The 24471-nt window shown below is 43.7% G+C and overlaps 2 protein-coding genes across 4 annotated transcripts; one reads left to right on the top strand and one right to left on the bottom strand.

Moving 5' to 3' along the window:
* Positions 1-65: 65 nt before the first annotated feature.
* gxylt2 (glucoside xylosyltransferase 2) lies at positions 66-7168 on the bottom strand. Its single transcript, XM_085924448.1, has 7 exons — positions 6750-7168; positions 3743-3929; positions 3023-3154; positions 2255-2506; positions 1982-2105; positions 1618-1790; positions 66-1054 (listed from the first exon to the last, which is right to left on the bottom strand). Exons 1-7 carry the CDS (start codon positions 7031-7033, stop codon positions 878-880), a joined length of 1329 nt encoding a protein of 442 aa, XP_085780574.1. The 5' UTR covers positions 7034-7168; the 3' UTR covers positions 66-877.
* On the top strand, positions 7158-21479 carry shq1 (SHQ1, H/ACA ribonucleoprotein assembly factor). 3 transcript variants are annotated; one of them, XM_085924447.1, is made up of 12 exons: positions 7158-7180; positions 8107-8273; positions 8404-8468; positions 9279-9407; positions 9523-9683; positions 9761-9873; positions 9954-10051; positions 12551-12708; positions 13122-13175; positions 14190-14313; positions 16313-16433; positions 20645-21479. In XM_085924447.1, exons 2-12 carry the CDS (start codon positions 8131-8133, stop codon positions 21213-21215), a joined length of 1737 nt encoding a protein of 578 aa, XP_085780573.1. In that variant the 5' UTR covers positions 7158-7180; positions 8107-8130; the 3' UTR covers positions 21216-21479. The 3 variants fall into 3 exon arrangements, with proteins under 3 accessions (XP_085780573.1, XP_085780571.1, XP_085780572.1); XM_085924445.1 differs by lacking the exon at positions 7158-7180 and adding an exon at positions 7365-7526; XM_085924446.1 differs by lacking the exon at positions 7158-7180 and adding an exon at positions 7577-7825.
* Positions 21480-24471: the final 2992 nt, after the last annotated feature.

The raw sequence follows: 24471 nt of genomic DNA, 5'->3' as shown, positions 1-24471 counted from the left end.
CTCACCTATTATCACCATTACTTCATTGACATTCCAATAAATCATGCCACTGAGGCTCATTCCTTTGCTTTGTTTTATTCAAAAACACATTTTGACTGTCCAAGCCTGATCAGGTTCCAGTTTCAATGATTAAATATACTGTCATCACAATCAAATGTAAGGTACATTACAACAATGAAAACAGATTTATCCCTTTCAAAGACAAATATCACAAGAGTTCATTTTGTTGAGAGTAAACAGGACAGACAACATTCATATGACGGTCTGCTGCAGTTCTTTCAAACGCTTGCACTTTTGGTTATGATCCATTTGAACAGAGTGCCAAATGGACGTAATGTTACTCAGTCCTTCACTAAAACATAATATCAAAAGTGCATTTCAATATTCCACATGTAACAAAAAACTCTGCAGCTGCATTTGTACTGTAGTTTAATACTCCGGTCAGGGCAGGGTCACCAACCACAGGGGTGCAAGCCCATTTTCGTACAACATTCACACTTTGCTAAATAACAGTGAAACGCTCCAATTTCAAAAGCGGACTTTCTTTTAGAGGATAGCTCTCTGTTAGCACATGAATGTTTGTTTTTTTGGGTCAAGTTAATGACAAAAATAACATTGTGCCCAACAATCAGGTGTAATTACTGAGATGAATTCATGAGGAAAACATACATCCTTTGCAATTTGGTAGTGCACGATAATATAAATCAAAGGTTGTCCGACCACAACGTCAACATGAGTAGTGAACATAAGAAAATGGTCACAAGAATCCGTGGAACGTTCCTGTTCATAACCACAGTTCAGGAAATATCAGTTTTTCACAAAGTGGTCCAAGGCCTCGTTGTTGGTCACATTGATAGGAAGTCCACGGCACAGACAGTCAGTCGTGTGGCCTGATATGTCGAATCACATTCTCCTCAAACACCTTCTTCATGGTCTTTTCTATCTGCTTCAGGAAGACTTGTGGGATTCGACCACATAGGGTGTTGACCGTGTCTAAAAATTTGGCCTGGATGGGATAGAAGAGTGACTGGAACATGTTGTCGTCAAAGGGGAACTGCAACGAGATCACGCCGCGTCATCAGCAAAACTGTTTCTTTTTTTAATTCATTCATACCACCAACAATTATGTTATTTACAGATTCTAATAGCGTGACTGGATCTCTACTCTCGTGATGTGCTTGCCAGACTTCAAGTCTCTTATCTCAGCAGGGTAGCTCCGGTCAGAAAAACTGTTTTTTTTTTTTTCTTTTTTACACAAGTAAAAGTTGCATGGTGGTGTACGTTATATATTTGGCAGCTCAGCTCAAAGAACTAATCTCAATATGTTATGCAGGCCCTTTGAAATTGTAACATGTTGGATTCTACTGCGTAAGAAAGAAAAAAAATCAGCCTTGGCTAACAAATGAGAGTACATATAGAAAGTGAACACACCCCTGATAAATTTCAGTAAAAAAAACACTATTACAAGGGGAGTGTTGATGGAGTGCAAATTAAGATTCAGTGCCAGTCTTGTGTGGTATTACAGATTCTGTTTGTGTTATTCAGTCGTGCTTATCCAATTTTGGGTGCATTTGGGGGAGTTCCAACAGTAAAACGTAGATCTCCCAAGATACTTACATCACGTATTCCATCATAAACTACTTTGAAGGCCGGCTGCTTCTCATCATGATAGACTCCCCGGTTGCCATGGAGGATGGACACGCCATCCTGTTCAGCTCCTTTGCAGTTACTCCCGTACATACAGTGATCGGGCCTGTAGTTCCACTGGCACGGGAAGATAAATAGACACTCTGGCAAAGACAAAAACAAAATTATTCAAATCTATGGGAGGTGCAACACACACTTTTATAAGTCAGGGGAGAAAATATATTGGAAGATTTTGAAAATATGTCCATGGATAATTCAACCTGAAATTAAAATAAACTATATATTGCAACAACAAAAAAAGCAAATTATATATGTATCAGGTTTCTGACTCGACCTGGATTGTAGTGAAATATAATGTTGAGGAGGTCCTGATCTCCCCATGTGATGTGGTTCTTGTATTTCTGATAAAGTGGGTGCAAAAGTTCCTCCCAGGATAGGCCAGTGGCGATCATGCCGTTCTGAAATATCAACACAGTCTACTGAGGCACAACTCCACAGCTGCTTTTTACCACAAAACAAATCATCAAAGAAGGAGTGCATTTGCATTATTGAAGTCTGTAATGCTCGCGTGGTAATCGCAAAGCTTCAGGCGACATTTCGGCCTGACCTTGAACAACGTGCTGCGGATTCTTGTGAGATTCATCAGCATGACTCCCGAGTTGACCCCTGAGATGCCGTAGAAAGGATGCCGTGCAAAGCGGCTGTACCAGCCGATCTTGGGGATCTCGTGCTCCGGAGCCATTGCTGCCAGCTGACTGCTGTTGAAGGACTTGAGCATTCTCCAGATGTCATCCATGGGTCGCAGGAACAGCACGTCGGTGTCCACGTACAGCAACGAGTCCACGTCCTTGAGGATGACCTGAGGTGGAAATACGAGATCACAAAAGGCAAGCTGAGCGAGGCCTTGCTGCTAGCCTGGACGAGCCCAAAATGCACAAGAGCGTGCTGAGGCCCATTTATGGGGATTTTTTGTAAACAACTCATTCAAAAGCTCATCACATTCTTGATTAGTCTTTCCCGATTAAGCGGAAAATGGTCTAACATTATATTGACTCGTTTGCAGGAAGAGAAATAGGTTTATGGATTTGGCCGTCCTGCAATATATTCATTATGTCACGCCGTTGCTATTTCCATGAACACCAGCTGAAAAGGAAAATCAATACGGCGCGCAGCTTTCCACTTGATGAAATGTCTCAGTCCAGCCCCATGAGACTGTTCATTTCACATAAAAACTCATCAATAAGCACACACTAAGTTATTAGAGTGATGAGCTTAGGGGGGAAAAAAAAAACCCATAAAACATCAAAGGAGCATTTAGTTATGAGGATTTAAATCACATTATGCACAGCGTAATAAAAAAATCTTGCCGCCTTACAGGAAGAAAGAGTCTCTGAGCGGCGCACGGCTTGAAGAGCTTCTTCCATTCGTCGGCGTTCCCCACTGAGAAGGTGATTGGGTACAGGTTGTACTTGAACTTGGCGGTGATGAATCCAGGCCACTGGCGGAACTGCGAGAGATGCAACTTCTTCAACGTACACGTGGATATTTTTCGAGTGACATCATCAAGTGTCCCGTCAATTGAACAGTTTATCCTAAAGAACTGGTTCCCTTTGAATATAAATGTTTCAGCCAGTTGGGACATTTGAACAATTATTTCCAACAAGCTGAAAGCATAATTGTCCAAAACAATTGAAGCTGGTTTACTGTTTTGAGGTTGTTGGGTCAAAGCAGCCACTAATTAAATTGATGTCCCCGAAACCTTTGTCACAATTAGCGTACGTCTCAGATCTTTTGTGGCTCCTCTCTAAAGGTGACATTGAAGTGATGCGGGTTGGTGGAGCACAGCAGGTTGTCAGGTGATAGATTACACCCAAGTGTAGCGATAAAAGGCTTATGTGACAGCCTGAGAAGCTCTGAAAGCACGCTTCTAAACGCTCCGATCTTGATGTCATATATTACCCACCGGAGTGAACGTTAGCTCCCTGCAAGGAAATGTTTTATGTCAATTTTTTTTTTTTTTTTTTGCCAAGTCAAAATCCAAGTGAATACATCAAAATAATATATAATTGGTTAATGGATTTCTGAGGCAGTCTACCTTTTCTTTAAACTGCGGGATCAATGGGTCCTCAGCAAAAATATGAACCTTGATCTTCTTCAGGCTGAACAGGACAGCCGATTTGATGAGCGTCGACGTCTCCTCGACACGATTTCCACATGCCACCATGGCCAAGTGCATGAATTCCTCTTTGCGGGGGCGCCTGGCCGTCGCACGTCCCGTTTTGCTAAAAATACACAAATAAATAAGAGACACTGTAACATGGTCGACCTGTCCTGCCCCGTCCTATCCTATTGGTAACTCATTGCACGCTGCCTTCCTTCCCTGACAAACTATTTTATTCTCTTATTGTTCTTTGACTTTTTTTGTCTTTCTTGCTTGTTTCGCTCTGAAACTGTCATGTTTGTTGTCAGATATTTTGTTGTCCGTCTATTGCAGGGTACTGGCGAACACGGGTGGGCGCTGTTATTTAAGGGCAGTTGCATCAGAGGGCTGATGCCAAATGACTTGCCCAGTTTTTTGTCAGTCTGTTGAAAAGTCGAATAAAAGTCCACGTGCTTTGCATTTTGTCTTCTGTGTTTTTGTGCTATTTTGTTTTTGATTTGTTTTTTCCCTACTGTGGTAAGTTGCCTTGGCATCATCCACCTCCTTTTGTTTTTTGTGTGCAGTGTTTTATGTGTGAAACTTTTCACGCTGCTTCTTCATTTCTTTTCATTTTTGCCTTTTGCTGATGCAGATTGCTTCTTCGTTTTACTACTACACAGTGCGACTACCATATTTCAATCAAAACATTCGGTATAAAATATCTCCCACTACACTGCGAAAACACTTGCACGAATGCTGGGGGTTGCTAAAAACCAGTTTTTTTCCTTTGTTTTTAATCAATTAAAATGATCATCCGGATGTTTTCAATACAACATTTGGTATCATGTTTCCTTGAAAGCATCATCAGCCTAAAATGAGTTGAAAAGAGAGAATGTTGGCAGGGTTTTGCCTCTAAGCACGTCACCATTTTGGCTGCCTGAGGCACAATGTTGAAATGTAGTTTAGGATTAGTGTAAAGTTGGGAAATTTGTCACACCTTGAAGGATGATGATGCTTTGACAAGCATGAACAAAACACAATCCTACTCGCCAGCAAGATGATTTAAGTCCCAGTTTCTGTCAACGATTAGAAAAAGATGTTGCACGAGGTCAGGCAAGAAAAAAGTCACACACACACACATACGCAGGCAAGCAGGCACACACACCATTCTTCTATTTTCTTTCAAGAGTCTCATTAACAAAGTACACATGACGGGTTTGTTTCATGACTTCGTTCCTAACATCTGGAAGTTGTCAAAAAAGCTCAGCAGAGGAACAAAAGGAATGAATTCAATGCCTGCTGCTGAGCAAGCAGAAAACTGGCGTTGGCTTCAAATCAGCACAATGGACAAAAAAAAGCGAAACCTTTAAAGATATTTTCAAAGTAAAACATCAACAACAATGAGAGTACTGCAATTCAGTTATGTACTGTGCCAGACTACGAGGTACATTTCAATTTACAGACTTCCGTCATCCCTCTGTGCAACAGCTGCTTAGAAACTGATCAGCCAAAACTTGAAACCCTTTTTGTGTAGCATTTCATAAACGGGGTGATTGTGTGATTGATGGTATGAGACGTGTAATGTCTTGAGCCTGGTCGGGCAGATGGAGCTCCACATTGTATTTTTAGCTAGAGGAAGCCGTGCAATGTGTCGAGAGGAAATGATAGGACTTGCGAAAACAGGGATGTTTGTCGATTGAGCATATTGCCAGGAAACAGGCCTGCTCATTTTGAAAGATTAAAATGTAAATCGATGTGAGAAACACATGCTAGATTGGAGCAATAACAGACAACATCTTAAAGTTTGACGAAAGAGTCACTGCAAATGCTTTGACTCAGTGCTCTGTACGTGTCTCCGACCACAGAAGTCCCAAACCCGTAAGCGTTTATTTTTTATTTTTTTTAACGGCACCGAATGACACCCCCTCCACCTTATTTCCCTTATCAGCGGCGAGCACACATGGAAGAGTGTGGCTTCTGGGCGGACACAAAGGTCCTTTTCTCTGTGAAAGGCCCTGATGGCTTTTATCTCAGCAGCAGTGTCTCCAACCTGCAGTCGGGCTTTGGAGGAGAATACATATTGCCTGGTGGCAAAGTAGGATTCTGCAGGCTTTGAAGGAGCCTATAGCTGCTATAGGCTATACGGTATAGTAAGAAGCTGGTACAATTCAATGGCTCTACCCTTGAATTGCTCAAATCGACAAATTTTGAGCAGATGCAAGGTCATTTCCTGTATTTTCAACCGATCAAAGCTGACAACAAGACACTCTCGGTTTTTCATATTTATCAATATGTTTATGACTGCAATGACAAAGCAACTATATTTTTATATTCTGCTCTTGTATTAGATATCATCAGTGCGGGTGTTTACCTGTCTGTAAGTGTCTGCTACGTGAAAGTGCTTAGCATCTGTGGCTGGTATCGGCAGATTACACAAAAATATCGTATTCGCCCATGACTATTGTTCTCATCCATTCATTTGTTCATTTTTTGTAGACTCTTATCAATGTCAATCTTGACAATGCCAACTACACAAAAAAAGCAGGTATGTCTAATTATAAAGTAATAACAATAATAATAATCATCGTAATAATAATAATAGTAAAAAGAGTAATAATATTAGATACATTAAATATATGTATTTTGGAGATTTTCTCTCCCAGGGTCAATTTAAAATTTAAATGTCAAAAGGTGATACGAGCAAGGCTTCGAGGTCATCGGCAACATCACTGTGCCCTCTGTGAAAATAAACAACCACTCCTCCACATATGAATAACGTATTCTACTACATTAGCGTCAGACATTTAATTACAACAGCGGGATTCTCAGTTACAGTCAACCAAGCTGACATTGGTGAGTGTAAACTGTGTATGCGCTCGTGGTAACATTATCTTTGAAATTGGATTCGCCCACATGCAAACGTGGAAGGAAGGATCACTCGGAGAAAGAACATTTGCCTCACCTCTTTGCGTTGACGTTGCCCCCTCGCTTAATCACTTTGTTAGCGTTATTTCGTCCCTTGGGGAGATCTTCCGCGCGCACCCCGGGCACCGTGAGAGATTTCCTCGCCAACTTTGAAACAATATCGTGATCGCGCTTGACCGACGACGGAAAAGAGTTCCTGCTCCCCTCCACCGCAACTTCTTTCTGCGGCGGACCGTCCGCGACATTGCCTCCCCAAAAGTAGAAAAGTAGGACAACTCCGAAACATAGAGCGATCACAACTACTTTGCAGTGGATCCGCATGGCGAGAACGACGTGTTCCGGGGGGAAGGAGCACGCAGGACTTTGCTCATGTTGTCTGCGGTGGAGGGAGAGTCGCCAGAGTTGACATTTTGTTGCGTATCCTCGGTTGGAATCCGATGCTGCTCATCATGACGATGATGGAGAGCGGTGAGGACTCTCACAGCCCATTCAGTTACACGGCGGGGGCGTGGTCTGTCCATCTTTACCGTAAACAAAGCAATACTACCGCATCTATTTCAAAACTGGTCTTTTTTTTTTTTTTACACAGTGATTAAACTATTGTCTTCCGGAGCCTATCCCAGGCCAACTGCCTTAGGGGAAATTGAGAGACGTGATTAAACCTAAACTACAAAACAAGAGTTGACTCAAATGATCAAAGGATCAAAACAAATCGACAAGTGAATACGATATCTTGTTGACCGTGTACACGGTTCATTACGGTAAAACATGGCAGCCTAGACAGGGCTGGCCGCGTGAGTGAGCTTTGCTTTTGGTGAGTGCAGTCACACTTTTGCTGTTTAACTGTATTATATGCTAACGACAGTCCGGTAAAACGGGTTACTGCTCTATGAGTGGAAATAGATCATTGTTTGTAATTCGTGTTGTTACTCTGTTCGCCGAGTTTCCTCGCGCTGCTATCAACGTGGTCAGGATAAACAAAACTCCCATTGAAAAACTGTCACTTCTGATGTGCTAAGCAGAGAGATGAGGAATGATTTAACTTATGGACACAGCGTTGATTTCATAATCGTTTTCTGGGGATTTCTTTGAATTCGGTGTGCATGTGATCATGTAAACCTCTTTCATATGTACACTATTCACTATAATGTCGGTGTTTAGGGGCGCAGTGGGCTCAATTTATGTTGAAATAGTGTGCTAATAATCTGTAATCTCAATTGATAAATAATTCAATTATGCACTGAATACAAGCCATACAATGTAACTACAACTGATTTTGCAGGCGAAGGGTTGAGAAACGGCAAGATTGAAAATGGGGAGAACCACACAGGGGCGCACTACAGTCAGCTGCTCTCCAACCGGTGTTGACAGCGTTCTCGTCCTTTCTCCCGCAGGTCCTTATCACAGAAATATTCACAATGATAACTCCTGCATTTGACTTGAGTCAGGATCCTGAGTACCTTATCCTCTCAGTCCGTGTACCCTACACCAGAACGGCAGAGTTTGACCTCTACATTGAAGGAACAGAAATCAAATTATATGCCAAACCGTACTTTCTGAGGTGAGTTTATCAGCCTTATCAAAAATAAAGATGGATTGGATTACAGAGGTGTAATTAGAATGTCATGACCTTTTTCTGGGCATCACTAGCAAGAAATACAGGTTAAACATCTGTCTCATTTTATTTTTAGGTTAACACTTCCAGGAAGGGTAGTAGAAGATGGAAGAGAAAAGGCAACATTTGACATTGATAAAGGTTTGTAATAACACAACCGGGCGAAAGAGTTTTAATGAGAATTACGTGCATGTTTTATTGGAGCATTTACAGAACCGAGGTGACAGGGCCACTGGCTTTTTTCCCCCCCAGTTGGCACCCTGGGCTGTATAAAATCTATTTAAAAGCATTGAACTGATGAGGGCAAAATATATGAGGCAGCCCATCCTCTTCTAATATTGTGCATTACTGTTTTTCACTTTGAACTCTCTGCAGAGGAAAATTGCACCTTGCTGAGTCATGTTTCCACTCAGTCAGTGACTGTTCCCTGTGGCCTTTTTAGTGCGCACTTCAGTCAATCAAGTGAGCTAAATTAACAAGATGATCATGATTTTCCAGTCCATTTAAAAGTCCACTGAGATCATTTGTAACATGCCATTACAAAGTGCGTAGTGTCTAGCTGTACGACAGTGGCAGGTGGGCTTGTGGAATCTTATTTTTGAATATATTACATGTTAATGACCATTGGCATCATGTTTTCGATATACAGTAACGTGGGCACTTTGATCTGTTTCATCGAATCAGTTGTAATGAAGTTGTCTTAATGATGACATCTGTCTCGTTGACGCTGACACCGTCTGTTAGCATGGCCCTAGTTGACATGCTGCGTTAAAATAATCCTGTAACATCTGCTAATAAATCTCCACTAATGAGTGCGCTTGTGCAGACGTATCACGAGGAACTGTTATTTTTATAACAATGGTTTCAAAACTGAAGTCATATACATTATTGTAAGGAAATTCAGATTCTCTGTCTTTTTATCACTAATAAAAGGCTTGATGTCCTTTTCAGGTCTGTTCACTGTACAGATCCCGAAAGAAATAGCTGGAGAACACTTTGAAGGCCTCCAGATGCTGACAAGTCTCCTCGCCCCCAGAGGCTCCCGTTCGGCAAAGCCTCTGTTGGAGGACATCAGCCCAGGTAAGTTGCAGCAATGTGTCATCGGCAGCCGGCGCTCATTTACACGCGTTTGTGAGTAAAAATAGACCGTGACTCGTGTTGAAATCAGTGTTTGATTTGATTTGATTTTTTTAAGATTGCAGCGAAAGTGCGGCCCATGCCGAAGCAGAAGATGAGGAGGAGTTTGACTGGCAGGTTGAGCAGGAAGTTTATGTTGAGAGATCTGAAGAGGAGCTAAATGGCCTGCAGAAATATGGCTTTGGTAATAAGAGGGCTGGAGTGTTTGCCAGATTACAGGTAAAACAAATGAATAACACCCCTTGTGCAGATCGTTCGATCAATATTGATCTTAAATTAGTCGATTGTTCTGACAGGAAGAACTGAGTGATGTGATAGATGTTAAAAACCCAGACAGTACAACAAAAGCTGAGAGGAGGCAAGCGCGGCTGGTGGCGGAGGCTTCGGATTTTTCCTCTGATCATTACCTGTAAGCCTAGCCAAAACCAAACCCCCATTTCTTTCTTTTTACGTCTTGACTCTCCACTGAAGTATTTGGTATTGTTGCAGAGCTGATTTGTTTGAAGACGACGAGATAAAAAGACTGTTGAAATTCAGACCATGGTGGACAAACCTTTGTTCATCACCCGAGCAGGAAGAAGAGCTTGGTATGTTTAAATATAATCTATAATCTGTAAAAAAAAAAAGTGATTTCTACTTTTGTGTGATCTAAAATGTGTTGCAAGCCTTTATATAGCCTCGTGTGTTGAAAGCAAATCATACGTGAGTTCTTAAGGCTTCTAGAAGGTGGCATAAATTAAATTAGCAGATAAGTAAGAAAGCATGGCCGCATTGTTGTCAATTCTCTTTCAGCCCAATGAACGACCTCCAATATGGCCCTTCTTTGTATTACCCAAATGGATTTAACTGGTGGGGGTTTTCTTCTCTTCAAGAGAGCGCTAACATTGTTCTCATACACTATTTCAAATCCCCAGAGGACACATCGGTCTTCTTCCGGTCCACCTCGAGGAGGGTTAAAGCTCAGCCGCGCCTAAAATGCCCCGGGGCACTTCAGTGGCAATGACACTTGCCTTTTATGAGTGCTTGAACTTGGACCTCACTCAATCACCGCTTCACCCTTAAAGAAATGTATCTCTGCCATTTTTTTAATGCGACAAGCATCCCGCTTCCTTCCAAAGTTCCAAGTGGCTTTTATGATCTCTCGCCATCCATCTAAAAATCAATTGCTCATTAACTACGACCGATATGAGCTCTTTGATAGCAGGAGCGTCCTGACTTAATTTCTTTCTAGGCCTCAGCCATAGCCAAGAGCCTTTTTTAATTGTGCTATCCAGCTCATCTCGCAGTCTGCTAATACCGGCACGATTTAAGAAGGCGCATGGCTCACAGTTACAGCTTAGATGTAGCGCGTGGCCGCTGCAAGATCCCGAGCGGATTTAGATTAAAGCGATAACATTGTCACAGGAGCTCGCACTTTTAGCTCGTCCACGCTAAGTGAACTGGACCAAATATGTGCACCGTGCTTCTTGGTCCAGACGAGAGGACCCGAATACAAGTATGAGTCAACACAGCCCAAAGTTTTTGTAACCCCATTTTAAGAGATCAGGTGGAAATATGAACCACAATGACATCAGCCTGAATTTAAGAGCTCGTTGTCAGATTTTGACTTTCGACTCTTGAGGTCCCTTTTTACATCTGCACCAGGCCTCTTTCTCTGGTGCTGTGGCTTGACGTATATGCCACCTGACAGATGGGTGCGGACACTAGTGCTAATGAAGTAGAAAGTGGAGCCTTTGTGCTGCGCGGGCGGTGCAGCGACAGGCCCCAGCTGTCCACCGGAGGCCCGTCCGTATTCAGACGACGCCGCCGCCGCTGCAGCCTAAATGGACCTGACAGCCTGCCTGGCCTCTCACTGCCCACTCAAGCTGGATTTAGATGCCACTTGGAAAACGCTGACCTTTGACCACATTTAGGCTGACCACTGCACAATCTCATTTTAAGATTGAAAGTATGTACACTTGTAGACCTGACACAAGGTCATACGTTGACCCTGATTCATCAAATCTGAGGAAGAATTGTTTGTACCTTGTCAAATTGGTCTGGCTGTGTTCCTACTGAAGAGCTATCACATTTGTTTTGCTCATTGTGCATTTGAATGTTTCTGGTGCTTCCAATTTTCATCCCTAATATTTACCCAAAGTTATTAGGCCATCTGGACCTGCAGCGAGCGCTGAAGAGACAGGCTGCCTGTCCAACTGGAGGCATTAGTTGGAAAATTAATTTCCCGTCAGCCTTATATGCTGTGAGTTAATGCCCATTAGAATTAATGTGCTCCATATCAGAGACAAATAACCATGCATGAAAGGAATTAGGAAAGTAAATCCATCCGGATTGCTCTTCTTTCCAGCGTTTGCTCTAATGGTTCTCACAATTTTATATTATTAAACTCTTAATCATTGACAATAGCAATATAAACAAAAAGGAATTCATTCACTTTTTTTACACCCAAGTTTAAGACTCGATTGGCTTATACAATCCAATTTTATTTAATGAATAATCATGTCATTGACAATAGCACATTTTTTTTTTACACCCAAATTTAAGACTTGATTGGCTTATACAATGCAATTTTAATTAATGAATAATGTTCTTGGCATCTTTTTTTTTATCTGTTTTTAATTGTAAATTGAATTCTACAGGTTATAGAAAAAGTAAACGAAAAAAGTAAAGTGAGTAAAACAATCATTTGATCCCCTGCTGAATTTGAAAATGTTCATACTTACAAAGACAGGAAAGGTTTTCCATATTCGTCGAGGACTTTTTTTTATTTCTGCAACACCCAACGCCCGAACAGATGTGCTTACCGCCTAAGTCGTGTCAGTTCTTAGACACACAAAGGATGGAGTCAGGTAGCGTCTGCAGGGAGCCAATGTAATGCAGCAGGAATCTCCTTCCCCAGCAGAGCTGAGCCCCCACTGCAGCCAGACAGGAAGTGCTGAGTCTGCATGTAATGTACACGGATGGGGAATGTAGAATTGACGTCTTCTTGAGAGTTTTATTCGTTTTTAAACTCTCTCTAGGACTGCATCATATTGTCATTACCTTTATTTTACTCTTAACACCCGGTCCGTATTATTCTCGTGCAGTTACACCGTTCAGCGACGAGGAGAAAGAGCAGTTGAGAAAATTCAACAACCAATCCTACCTGCTGGACAAGACTTCGCGTTACCAAGCGTGGCTCAGCCTGGTGGACGTGATTCTGGCTTACTGCTACGAAGTGCGCTCCACCGAGGGAGAGCACAACGTAAGTGGCCGCGTAAATGTGTGAAGAGACAACTCCTCCTGAGCAGCACTTAGCCTCAGAGGACAGAGTGTTCTTTTCTCAAATCCTTAAGACCACTTTTCCATTTCATCGGTGACCTTAAGAGATTAGTGGCGTATCTGAGAGCTGAGTAAAGGCCTCTTTTTTTTGTCACAGCTTTGAGGTGAGCGCACAGAGGCAAGAAGAGCAAGGTGTCTCCCATTGCAAAAGAACATTGGCACGATTTAACCCCAAAAATATCCATGAAAAACGTTGAACCCAAATTATATCCAATTTGAACAATTTGTCTTTTTTTTATATGTTTATATTTTAGCGCACTTTGCATTTTTTGTGTATTACCAAATGAATAGAATACTTGACTATTTTTAAAAAAAAAATCTGCCCTTTTATGCAAGGTGGAGTCACCATGGACAATCAGAAAACTCAGTGGGACTCTGTGTTGGCTGGAGGTACGTCTTGCTCCAAAAATAATAAATGCAATACTACTATTTTTCTGTTTTTGTTTGATTGAGACATTTCGAGCCTCAACAAAAAAGATTGTCATTTTTTTACACTTTGATGGATTTGAGCTGTTACTTATCTAAGATTCCAAACAGATTGTTATTATTCGGCGTTCCTTTTTCAATGGCCAATTTGCGTCTCAATTCCAGTCACCAGCAATTGGTGCACTGCCGAGTTGAAGCCACTGACAGCGTAGGTAGCAACCAACCAATCAGGGGAGAGTAATATTCATAAGTACACAGGAAAAAAAAAAAATCTTTCGAAGGATGATCGGAAACTACACGGGTGTGTGGATCTGGGTTTGTCCGTCTTCTTCCTCTGTGGCGCCATCCGAGTAAACAACAGCCTCCCCACGGGCTGCTCATCACTCCGTCACATTCTTCTCTGCCAAGCCCCCCTTGCGCGCTGTTTACAATGTATGCACTCGTCGCATTCCTTTTCTTCTCCTCCCCATCTACTGCACGGTTCTCGTCCTCAGCGGACCGCCGGTGTGACTCGAGCGCGACGCCCGCAGCAGCACACCTTCTCCGCACTCCTGCTAAACAATCCAGAGGGAGAGAACGATCCCCAATGAGTCGACACTCGTGCCCCAGCTCACAGTGCTCCCTTAATAGGCCTGAATGAAGGAGAATAATACAAGAGATAAAATCTCCCGGCGCCGCAACGTGAGTGCGAATGCAGTGTTTAAAGACAAGCAGCAATTAAGAGGCTAACCGAGCAGCAGTGGGAGTTTGAAGCGCCTATTTTGTCAGCTCAATAAATGGAAGGGGATTGTTAAAAGTAATTAGCACACCACTGACTGTGATGAACACCAATAGGAGCCTGTGTAAAAGGAAAGCGGGGGGGCGGAGGGAAGCCCTGCGGCCAAAATGTCTGGCTGAACCCGTGTTTACTGCCTTTTGCATCTTGATGTGATTTTGTGCTGGATATTTTTTGTGAGTGTCGTGCCCTCTGTCCCTCAGACGTACAGCTCTCTGCAGGAGGTCCTGGTGTCGTTCGGAAGGAGGGTTTTGTGCTATCCGCTCTACCGACACTTTGCCATGGTGTCGGCTGCTGTTTCCGACGCAGCTAAAGTGTTACGCTCAGGTGAGTTTTTCTTACCGTCAAAAATTTGATTTGCTGTCAATGACAGCAAATGAAATGCCTTTAAACCCCAGAGTCACATTTGTGCGCCTCATTAGGTCCAAGTAGAAGTTGATCAGGAGAGCAAGAGAAAGAGCAGCTGCTCGCACTTTTCGCCTCGCTCTACCTTGTTAGCACCCTCAAAGCATGTTGTGCATACTCAATGTCTATCTGAAACCTCTGCCACAAGCCCGGATGATATTTAGCCTCCGTTTTGCAAGATAATCAAGACAAGGTTGCCCAAAATAATCACGAGCCAAATGTACTTCTCATTTCTTCAATCGGCGATGGAATAATAACGTGATTTGTTACACACACAGTTCTGCCCCCCCCTAGCTGAGCTTCTGTTTAAGATGAATTTTACAAGGGTCCAATTTTAGATTCAGTAATTTCTGGGGAATGTCCAGCTCCTGATTGCAACTTTGCATGGAATTCTGCGAGTGATGCCATCAACACCTTTTCATTCTACCTTACCTTCGAATAATCAGAAGAAATATAAATACCATTATGACTAACAATTTTTTATCAGGTAAGGCCGGACTTGTCAACTGGTGGTCCGCGGCCCTTTAGTGATACGTGGCGGTTTTTGAGGCCGTCCACAAAATTGGAAATGAAAAATAATTGTAAAAAATAAATACATTTTTAATTTAGACTATTTTCCAGCTGAATTTGTGAATAGGTTACCCATCCAAATTATGTCAAATGTAGCTGAGATTCCCAAAATAGACATACAGATGCAAATAAATAGGTCTATCTTTCTTCGCTGCAAGTTAAAATAATATTCTGCCAATGCAGTGGTCCCTGACTTGCTTCTTGGTTGTAATGGTGGTCCCTTGGACAAAACCAGATGAACGCCCGTGAGCTAAGGTCATTTTACCAACCTTGAAATACATAGCATCTCTATTTATTTCATCCTATTAAATTACCATGTTGGATGTGCCATTCACCTGCTCTTTGGAGCAATTACTCCTCTAAATGTCAACAAACAGCTTTCCTCATGAAAAAGGAAATGGAATCTTGGAGGCAAGTGTGTGTTTTTGCCTCACATGATCCAAGTCTTGACATTGAGGGCAGAGTTCCCCGCATATGATCCCGCGCTTAAACGAGAACCAAATGTTTGTTTAAGGTTTTCCACACTGCCAGAGTGTTGTGCTTATTTGGCTTGGCTTGGAATGTCTCAGACAATGCGGCCTGGCATTGCAAAGGTAGAGAATGTCATTTTCTCCGTCCCTCGGTCGATTGTTGGTTCTATCAAAAGGCTGTTTATATGCTAGACTGAAGGGAAACGTTCTTTGGTGGTTTAATTTATGGATTGAAGCAAATCATCTGTTAGAATCATAAATAGCAGCTAGAGTATCCCTACATGTGACATTTTGCCGCTATTTATGTCAGTTCAAAGACAAATCAGTCGTGAACTGCAGAATCCCTCCAGAATGATTCTAGAAATAAAACTTTGTCATGAAAAGAAATGAAAAAAAAATCGACTTGCTTGCGCGCTTCTTGTATTTAAAACTTTCTTGACAATTGACCTACTTCGAGGAAGACCTGACGTAAACGTTCATCAGGAGGAAGTGAGTTTGTCGAGACATTTGCAAAATGTAATACAGAAGCCTCTGAGTTCTTCAAACAACTTTTTTGTTGTTTGAAATCCAACATGTTTTTGACAGAAATTCTTGCACCAGCGCCAATTAAACTGACAGAACCAAAAATAGAACAGTCCTGCATTTTTCTTTCCGCGGATCTCGTTCCCCCCCCCCCTCCTGAATTGTTGACCAGACACCTTCTGGATTAAATTACTCACTTGTCTTAATAGGATTTTGCTCTGATGTCGCACCCTTGTCTTTGATGTATAAGCGAGGGCTACAAGCCTATCGATGCGTCTCGTGTCTGTCGGCAGCCGAGGGTGCCTTGTAAGGAATACAAATGTTTTCATTTGCATGCCGTGTTGTGTTCCCGTGTCTAGGGAAGGCCTGCATCCTCAAATGCCTGCTTGATATTCACAAAGTCTTCAGACAGAACGACCCAGCTTACATCCTCAACGATCTCTACATTACCGACTACTGTATCTGGATCCAGAAGATCAAGTAAGTCCACCGACACGTTGTCATAACGTACACGTGCACAGACACGCACCTATGCGACCTTCATCTTCGAATAATTAGCTCGATAGCTCGGGGAAGCGCCGATCGGTCCGTGCGGTGCATTGACAATCTTGAGGAGAGGATTAGCGGTGTCATTTGTCGGAATTGCCGAGCCAGTCAAAGATGAAAAAAAAGTTGGATCGGTGAGATACCGGACAATTGCATAAAAATTCAGTCAGTCATCAAGTGATTCAGCCTTGTTCATGAACCAGTTCACAGCAAAAAAAAAAAAAAAAAGCAAAATCAACACTTTTGTTTTCGAATAATTCTTCCACACTTGATCTACGGTGCATCGGTGAACCTGTGACTCTATAATGAACTGTTTCACTTTTGGCTGGAGTTGAGCAAACTCGGTGTACTTGTCTGGAAAAAGCCCAGTTGAAAAATGTGCGCCTGATGTTGTAGGCTGACTGCCCAGATGTCGGCTTTATAAACGCTCTGGAGGGATTTAGCACCCCCCCCCCCATTCCTCGTGTTTTCCTTTTACATTTTTCGCAGAGTAATTTTGGAATTTACTGTGAAGCAGCTGAAGTTGTGCGTCGAGATAGATTGTAGAAAGCTTTGTTCATCGGCTGTGGCATATCTTTCTTCCCGAGATCGAAGCGCAGAGAATAGATATACTCTGGCGAGAGTTTTTGTCTTCCTCTGGCAGCTCACTTAAAATAAGTGATCTGTCTCCGAGGCTTGGGGGCACCCGAGAAAGATTTCAGCTCTCTGCTTCTCCTTCACTCTTCTCTGTTTGTTTATATTTTAAAAAAAAAGAATGTCAGTTTGACCTTACACGTTGAGTCTCACTACTGGTCATCAGGCAGATAAGCACATTGATAGACTTGGTCGAGTCTTGTAGCCCCAGGTTTTTCATTTTTGTTTTGCAATTTAGGATTAGCGTTTTCTAAGCGTGGCTTGCGTGAGCCGACAGGTGTCTAACTGTGAACCGAACACTTGAGCCTCGCCTCCGATTTGCAGCCCTTTTGTGTAACTTGACAGCATTGTTTTCGCCCGTCTCTGCGTGATATTCCCTCATGCGGGATTTGTCATGTAAGTAAGTCATCTTCGGGAGCTAAGCGGAAAGATGAGATTACATCACAACCCTCGGTGCCTTCCATGCCCGCATCTCGTCGGAGCTCGCAGATGAGGCGAGACACGATCAGTCTCAAATGATGGCGCACGGCGATTAATGCTTGTTTGTCGTTCTCGGGGGGCTTGATTTATTTCATCTCCGTGTCGTCCCACGTGCATTTCTTCCCATAAAGTCCCCCTGACTGCAGAGACATCGCTTTCAGATTTACAACCTCATAAAGGTTTCAGTGTGATTTAAGCCAAAGGGCAGGCACTTCTTTTTTACTCTCACACACTCGCACGCTCACAGTCAAAACAAAGGCGACTGAGATTTGAATGCAGCAGGCCACGGGAGCAGAGGATCAGTCTGATGCCGGCTATGAATGCTCGTGTCTGTTCAGGAAAGCCAAAACGAGTCTTGTTTTATGATGAGAGATGTTGTGGATTGTTCCAGCAGAAGATACAGAGCCAAAGTGTGAAGTGAGCACTCCCCAAAGCGTATGGAATCAGCAAAGAACGTTTTATAGAGCTGGCCAGTTTCCCCCCACCTCAATTTCTTCTGGCTTATGATGATGTGATGAAGAATTCCCCCAAACTGGGCAAATCTGTAAAAAGAAAATCCAGCATTGACTGAGCGTCCGCTTGCTACATTGGCAAATTACCAGGCAGACCGTCAACAGTTTTGCATGACTTCAGAGGGGATGAGATGAGTTCTCGGAGGGCTTTTGTGAACTCTATAAATGAATAACGCTGCGTGTTGATCTCACGTTTGCCTCGGCACCAGAGGAGAGCCGACAAGCCCAGTTGGGTTAGAACGAAGACATGGGATTTCCAAGCTAACACGGACAAGTAGCACAGATTTCTTCCCTGCGTGAGGCCACTTCAGCTCTTTGTCTTGAGCAGACCGTCTTATGTTTCAGTGTTCAGTCACACAGGAGCGATGGATCGTATCTCCAACTTGTTTGCTTTGATTTCACCCACTTACTTATTCTTCTTACGTATTCTGTTTTTTGGGAGTGTTGATGCTGGTGCGTATTTGTTATTTTGGCTGAGATGCAAATGTTACTGAAGAGTTGTGACGGGTTGTGCGCGGCATTCGGAATTTGGCAACGTGCAGAAAATTATTTTATTTATTTATTTATTTATTTATTTATTTATTTATTTATTTGGTTGGTTGGTTGGTTGGTTGGTTGGTTGGTTGGTTGGTTGGTTGGTTGGTTGGTTGGTTGGTTGGTTGGTTGGTTGGTTGGTTGGTTGGTTGGTTGGTTGGTTGGTTGGTTGGTTGGTTGGTTGGTTGGTTGGTTGGTTGGTTGGTTGGTTGGTTGGTTGGTTGGTTGGTTGGTTGGTTGGTTGGTTGGTTGGTTGGTTGGTTGGTTGGTTGGTTGGTTGGTTGGTTGGTTGGTTGGTTGGTTGGTTGGTTGGTTGGTTGGTTGGTTGGTTGGTTGGTTGGTTGGTTGGTTGGTTGGTTGGTTGGTTGGTTGGTTGGTTGGTTGGTTGGTTGGTTGGTTGGTTGGTTGGTTGGTTGGTTGGTTGGTTGGTTGGTTGGTTGGTTGGTTGGTTGGTTGGTTATTTGTTCATTTATTAATTTGCGATGGTATACTTTCTTTTGGTTGTTCTGTTTTTAGCCCTGGATGTCTCGTCTTTGGTTCAAGTATTTCTATTTTGAAGTGTCTACTTTATCCACCTGAAGACACATTTTATGTTGAGAGTGCTGGCGGACATGCTGGATGAGGTTCTCTTTCAAACAAGGATGAAAGAACCCTCAGACTGTAATTGAACTCGAATACACAGAATCTGAAGTCTTTCTCTCTTTCTCTCCTCCCCGTTTTCATTGAAAGACTTTGGCAGATGGAGGCGTCTTTGTCTTAGCCAAAGTTTTTCCAAGCTGGAAAGAGCCAGCCAGCCCTTCTCAGTTTAATGAAGGCTAGCCACAACAGCGGCGTAGTAATGACCGGTTTGTGTACAACGTTATCCCTCCCCCTCCTGGACCCAGCCTTTGTATTCACCACAGGCCAAGCTTCTCCCACCACAGAGCAAGGGAGGGGAGGGAAAACAAGCCGGCCTCTCCAATGCTAACTCAATAATGACTTCCCACGAGGGGAAGAGAATACAGGGCCGGCGTTTGAAGTGGCGGTTCGGCAGGAGCCTCACCCGCCTCGATCGCACTGTTGGAGACGAGCCCCGTTCAAGTCCATCTTCATCATCGGGGCTTTGTCTCATCGTCATCAGTTCAATGAGAATTGGAACTCAGTTTCCTTGAATTTGTAAAATGAACCTGATGAATCTGACGTGTCCATCCTGGGCAGAGGGACTGCGGAACATATGCAGATTTTCCGGTGCGGTCCAATTTGCTGGCGACATGCTTGACCAAATCACTTTCAAATTGACTGTTCAACAATGACGAATCCAATTTGAAGTCAGGGGTCTGTGAAAGCTAGTCCACACTATATTCATTTGAGCATGCTTTTATGCACCAGCTCACTTATGAGATCTCTTTACATGATCGCTACTGAGGTACAAATGTATGCACAGCCTAAGTTTGTCCCCACAAAAAATATTTGACTCATCAGAGATTAAAGCAGCCTGCTAGGACTGCATCGTAAAGAGTTGTGGGGAACAGTAAGAGTGGGTCGCAGGAGCTGAGTGTGAAAATGAGAATGACAACAAAGGGAAATACTCCGTCCCAACACACACACACACACACACACACACACACACACACACACACACACTGACAGAGCCCAAATCCGTTCCTCCAACCTGAACAGGCGCCGTCTGAGTCTCAGTGACCCAGAGAGGTCGGCTCGTAATCGCCATGGCGAAGGGGGCGGCACGTTTGGCCCAAAATGCAGTTCTGAAAGTTTGTCACTGAAATAATGAATGAGAACATTGGATGACTTGAGAAGGCTGAATGTAAGGTCAACAACTCTAGTGGCTTCATTTAACGATGAGGAGGGATTAGCAGCAGTGACTTTGCCAAAGATACAGGCGGCCACTATTTGTCGAGCTCTGCACTTGTTGTCACACCGAAGGACCCGACTCGGAAGTCGGGCGCCTTCAACTGAGTAATCAAGTGTGTAAATCTAATTTTGTAGGTCAAAGAAGTTGTCAGCCTTGGCCACGGCGCTGCAAAAAATCTCCCTACACAAAAAAGATTTGGATTTGGACATTGAGGAACTAGAAGAGGCAGCCGCCATGGTCGCCGAAGAAGACGAAGAGAGCACCAGCGGTTCCAGCACTTCGGAAGAAGATGACGAGTGCGAAGCAGAAGATGAGTGTGAAGCAGAAGAGCGAGCTTGCGCTAAATCCCGAGGAGGGGGAGGAGAGTCGTGTAAGGACGGCCCTCTTCAGCCTCAACGCGACTCCTCCGTCTCCACGTCCGTCCCACAGGAGGGAGCAACCACAGCGCTGTCAACTGAGAGCAGCGTCCACATCCTCCCTCAAGCCCCAGAAGGCGTCCAACCGCTCATCCAGGAGCTCGGCGAGCTCCGTATCACTCAAGAATTGCACGGCGGTCCTGAAGCGGAAAGAAAAGCCTCGCAGCAGAGCATCGCCTCATCAGGAGGAAGCAGCGGTGCAATTTTATTGGAGCGCAATCCTCGCAGAAACCCCTTCCTCGTCATTCCAGAACGGGAAGATCCTCATTCGCCGGACTTTATCTCATGATGGGGACTATTTTATAAATGTAGCTTTCATGTAAGTCTTTTCAAGAAATGTGATTGGCTCACTGAACTGATATCATATTTTCTCACCTGTTACCGTTACGTTTGTGATGACGCTGTTTGTTTCTTTTAATGAGTCTGTATATTTGATGGCTTTTTTTCATCAGGCAGGAATTGGGGATTTTTCTGCCATGTGTTCTTTTCTTGTATGCAGAACTTATAATAAATGGTTATTAAAATACACAGAAATCATTTGCACATTTTGTTTTTAATTACGATGAGTAGCCAGAAGAAAATTGACCCTCGAGTCGAGTTAAGTTTGAAGAATGTGGCTAAACTACTTATATTACACAATAAAAACAAAAATGTCTTCATTTTGAAAATCATTCCAATCCTTTTTCAAATCGGACACTTTTTAGGTAACTGTCAGCGGAAGCTTCAAAGTAGCTAATAACTATAGTAGGCGAAAATCTCCCTCCACTTCCAAAAGACGGACTGAAGTGGAGAAGCGTGTCGGCACTAAGCATGAGCCAGTGATTGATTCATCCGGCATGAATGCGGGAGCTCTGTCGACACCGCTCAATATCATCGGCCTCGTAGCGGGCGAGAGAAAACAAACATGGAAGCACATGTCAGTGAGATAGATGGGGGCTGCTGAATGGGAGCTGTTTGTTTGAGAGATAAGAGCACCCCAGGGCCCGAGCTAGCTGCGAGATATAGAGCCGCCGAGACAAACTGACACCGGCGGTTCGCCAACCGCAAGCCTGATGCATTCGTTCGTGCGATACCGCACCAGCTGAAAATACGAGAGGGTGGCGAGCTCAGATTCTAATCCAAACGTGAGCCGCTTTGGATAGAAAAAATATCAACTTTGATCCCTGGTGAATAAGGGCAACCCGCCGGTGATGATTTCTTTCCTTAGAATGATTTTCTGTGAAGCCTTGAGTGACCCAGATGGATGGTGTTGTTTTTCGGGGACCTCCCAAGTTGCAACGTTCCCCTTCGTGACACCTGCTGTGACTCAGATGAGTTATGAAGTGAAAGTCGGGACATTTAAAGCCCCCCTTTCATTCAGGGGACAGGAGTAGGGGTGGAGGGGGGGTGGGGGTTGCCCTCTCCCCAAGAGGGCTTCACATTGATTAAATGACAGCGGGCAACGTTGCCATTTCTCGTTTTTCAAGCGACCTGACAATGCAATCTGCAGCCAAGTTTCACATTTCACTCGGCTTCCTGGGCATTTAATAGCCATCACTGTCGGATATATCTCCCAGCAAAATGGAGCTTTTTTTTTTTTTTTTGCTTTTTTTTTACTTTTCCTTCCTTTTTTCTTCATTGCACAATCAAAGCCATGCAGCAATGTTAACTGAAGACTCAATTTACCTGTCACTGCAAGGAAGAAATGGACGGATGGAGTTGTTTTCTCCAACTATATTCAGCTAATATTTCGACCACTCTTTCCGTCCAGCTCTTCATCCATTTTCTGTACCGCTTGTCTCCACGGGGGTCGCGGACGTGCTGGAGCCTATCTCAGCAGTCATCGGGCAATAGGCGGGGAACACCCTGAAACGCAGGGCACACAGAGACCAACACTCACACCTGCGGCCATCTTTGGAGTGCTCAATCAGCCTAACATGCATGATTTCAGGGCGCGGGAGGAAACCGGAGTGCCTGGAGAAAACCCACGCAAGCACGGGGAGAACATGTAAATTCCATACAGGGGGACTCCAACCTCGACCCTCTGAAGTGTGAGGCGGACGTGCTAACCAGTGTGTCACCTTCGACCACTCTAGTAACTTTTTTAAAATAGCAACTAGAAACAGTTTTCAAGCAACTTTTGTGGCTTCATTGAAGACTTTGTAATTCTAAATGGAATGACTTCAGGAGCGTTTGACTTTGTGCTGCTGTTATTTACCACCCGCTGAGGAAACAAACTGCAAGGTTGTCTTTTGAATGCTTGACATTGGTTGTATTTTCTTTTAATAGGGAAAATTCAAAAAAAAATGCTCAGTTGTTGCATGTCCCGTGACGAACATGCAAGACAGATCAGGAATTACTATACCAAACCGCGCAAGGACGACTCGGGTAAGAATGAATGAACAACCCAACTGTGAAGTGACTTACATTGCATTTTGCGGCCTTGACCTGTTGTGTAAATAGCCTGTTTTTTGTTTAGCATTCCCTACAACTGCTCCCTTCTTGGATGAGGGAAGCAAGGACAGTGTGATCACAACACCCCCCCCCCCCCCCCCCCCCCACTCTGCCTCCGCCACGTCGCCTCAAGTTGATTGTAATAGAAAACTCAATCTCCTCTCTGGCTCCTAAGAGGCAAAGTGAATCTGGTGCTTGAAAAGATTAATAACCCTCCAGAAGAAATGAATCAGGTGCTCTTCAGAGCCTGTCTGCTGGGATGGCTGTGCAAATAGCCGTGTTTTTTTTGTGCAGGCTTTTTCTCACGGAAATTTTCCCATCGGTGTGGGGTTGGCCACCAGGTAGCTCCGCCCCTCCGCTGAGGAAAACCAATCCCAACACGGCCATGTGTTAGGCCAGGTCTTGTTAACACTTGAGTGGCTCTTCCTGGCTAATTGACTCTAATTTGTGTGAGCCAATCAGTGCCAAGCTGTCAGTGTACATGTGTTATCAGACAGCTCAATGCTGCAAATTGTTTTCAGCCTGAGCACAGTGTGTGTTTGGTTCACCTTATGAAGTGCGCTGACCCGGCTTGTGGTTCAAGTGGGGGAGCGTTATCTTGTGGGAGCCTGGAACCCCTTGACCTGCTGACATCACAATCCGTGTATTGCGTTTAAAATCCCATTAGCATAATATGAGCGTTCGCTCGAGGAAATGATGCTGAGATAGAGCACAGCGTGTCATCATTTTACACGGGTAAACAAGGGCGAATTTGGAATGAGGCCGACTCCAACGTGATGCTTATTCTATATAACATCCTTTTTTGATGCCTTAAAAGGCAAAATGGACTTTTTTATATTTACCTTGGCGTGTTGATTCTGTTGATCTGCTCAGGTTTCAGGCAGGTGCAGCGATTCAGGCAGGATATAATTACCATACATTGCTTTTTATGTGTTTGGCTAAATTCCCATGAGGATATATCGCACGGATATATTTGCTCAAGGTTAGTTAGTGCATGATTTTTTTTTTTTTTTCGGTGAGGTGAGCAGATCTGTGAGAGGAAAGAAGGTGCACCTTGTTGACCAGATCTCCGAGGCGATGGCTGTGTTTACTCAGGTCTTCACCACGGCGCT

Source organism: Syngnathus leptorhynchus, chromosome 11 (genome assembly GCF_054491065.1).
Source record: "Syngnathus leptorhynchus isolate UIUO chromosome 11, UIUO_Slep, whole genome shotgun sequence".
NCBI classification, from domain to species: Eukaryota; Metazoa; Chordata; class Actinopteri; order Syngnathiformes; family Syngnathidae; genus Syngnathus; species Syngnathus leptorhynchus.
The sequence above is the reverse complement of the archived record's forward strand: the minus strand, read 5'-3'. Positions and strand labels throughout refer to the sequence as shown.

Excerpts from the sequence above, each read along its gene's own strand:
- gxylt2 (XM_085924448.1), bottom strand. The coding sequence starts at position 7,033 with ATGCGGATCCACTGCAAAGTAGTTGTGATCGCTCTATGTTTCGGAGTT. Across the intron at positions 1,791-1,981 it reads TATATTTCACTACAATCCAG|AGTGTCTATTTATCTTCCCG; the intron begins GTCGAGTCAGAA and ends TGTCTTTGCCAG. Across the intron at positions 1,055-1,617 it reads TTTATGATGGAATACGTGAT|TTCCCCTTTGACGACAACAT; the intron begins GTAAGTATCTTG and ends ATCTCGTTGCAG.
- shq1 (XM_085924447.1), top strand. The coding sequence starts at position 8,131 with ATGATAACTCCTGCATTTGACTTGAGTCAGGATCCTGAGTACCTTATC. Across the intron at positions 9,408-9,522 it reads GTTGGAGGACATCAGCCCAG|ATTGCAGCGAAAGTGCGGCC; the intron begins GTAAGTTGCAGC and ends GATTTTTTTAAG. Across the intron at positions 14,314-16,312 it reads AGCTAAAGTGTTACGCTCAG|GGAAGGCCTGCATCCTCAAA; the intron begins GTGAGTTTTTCT and ends TCCCGTGTCTAG.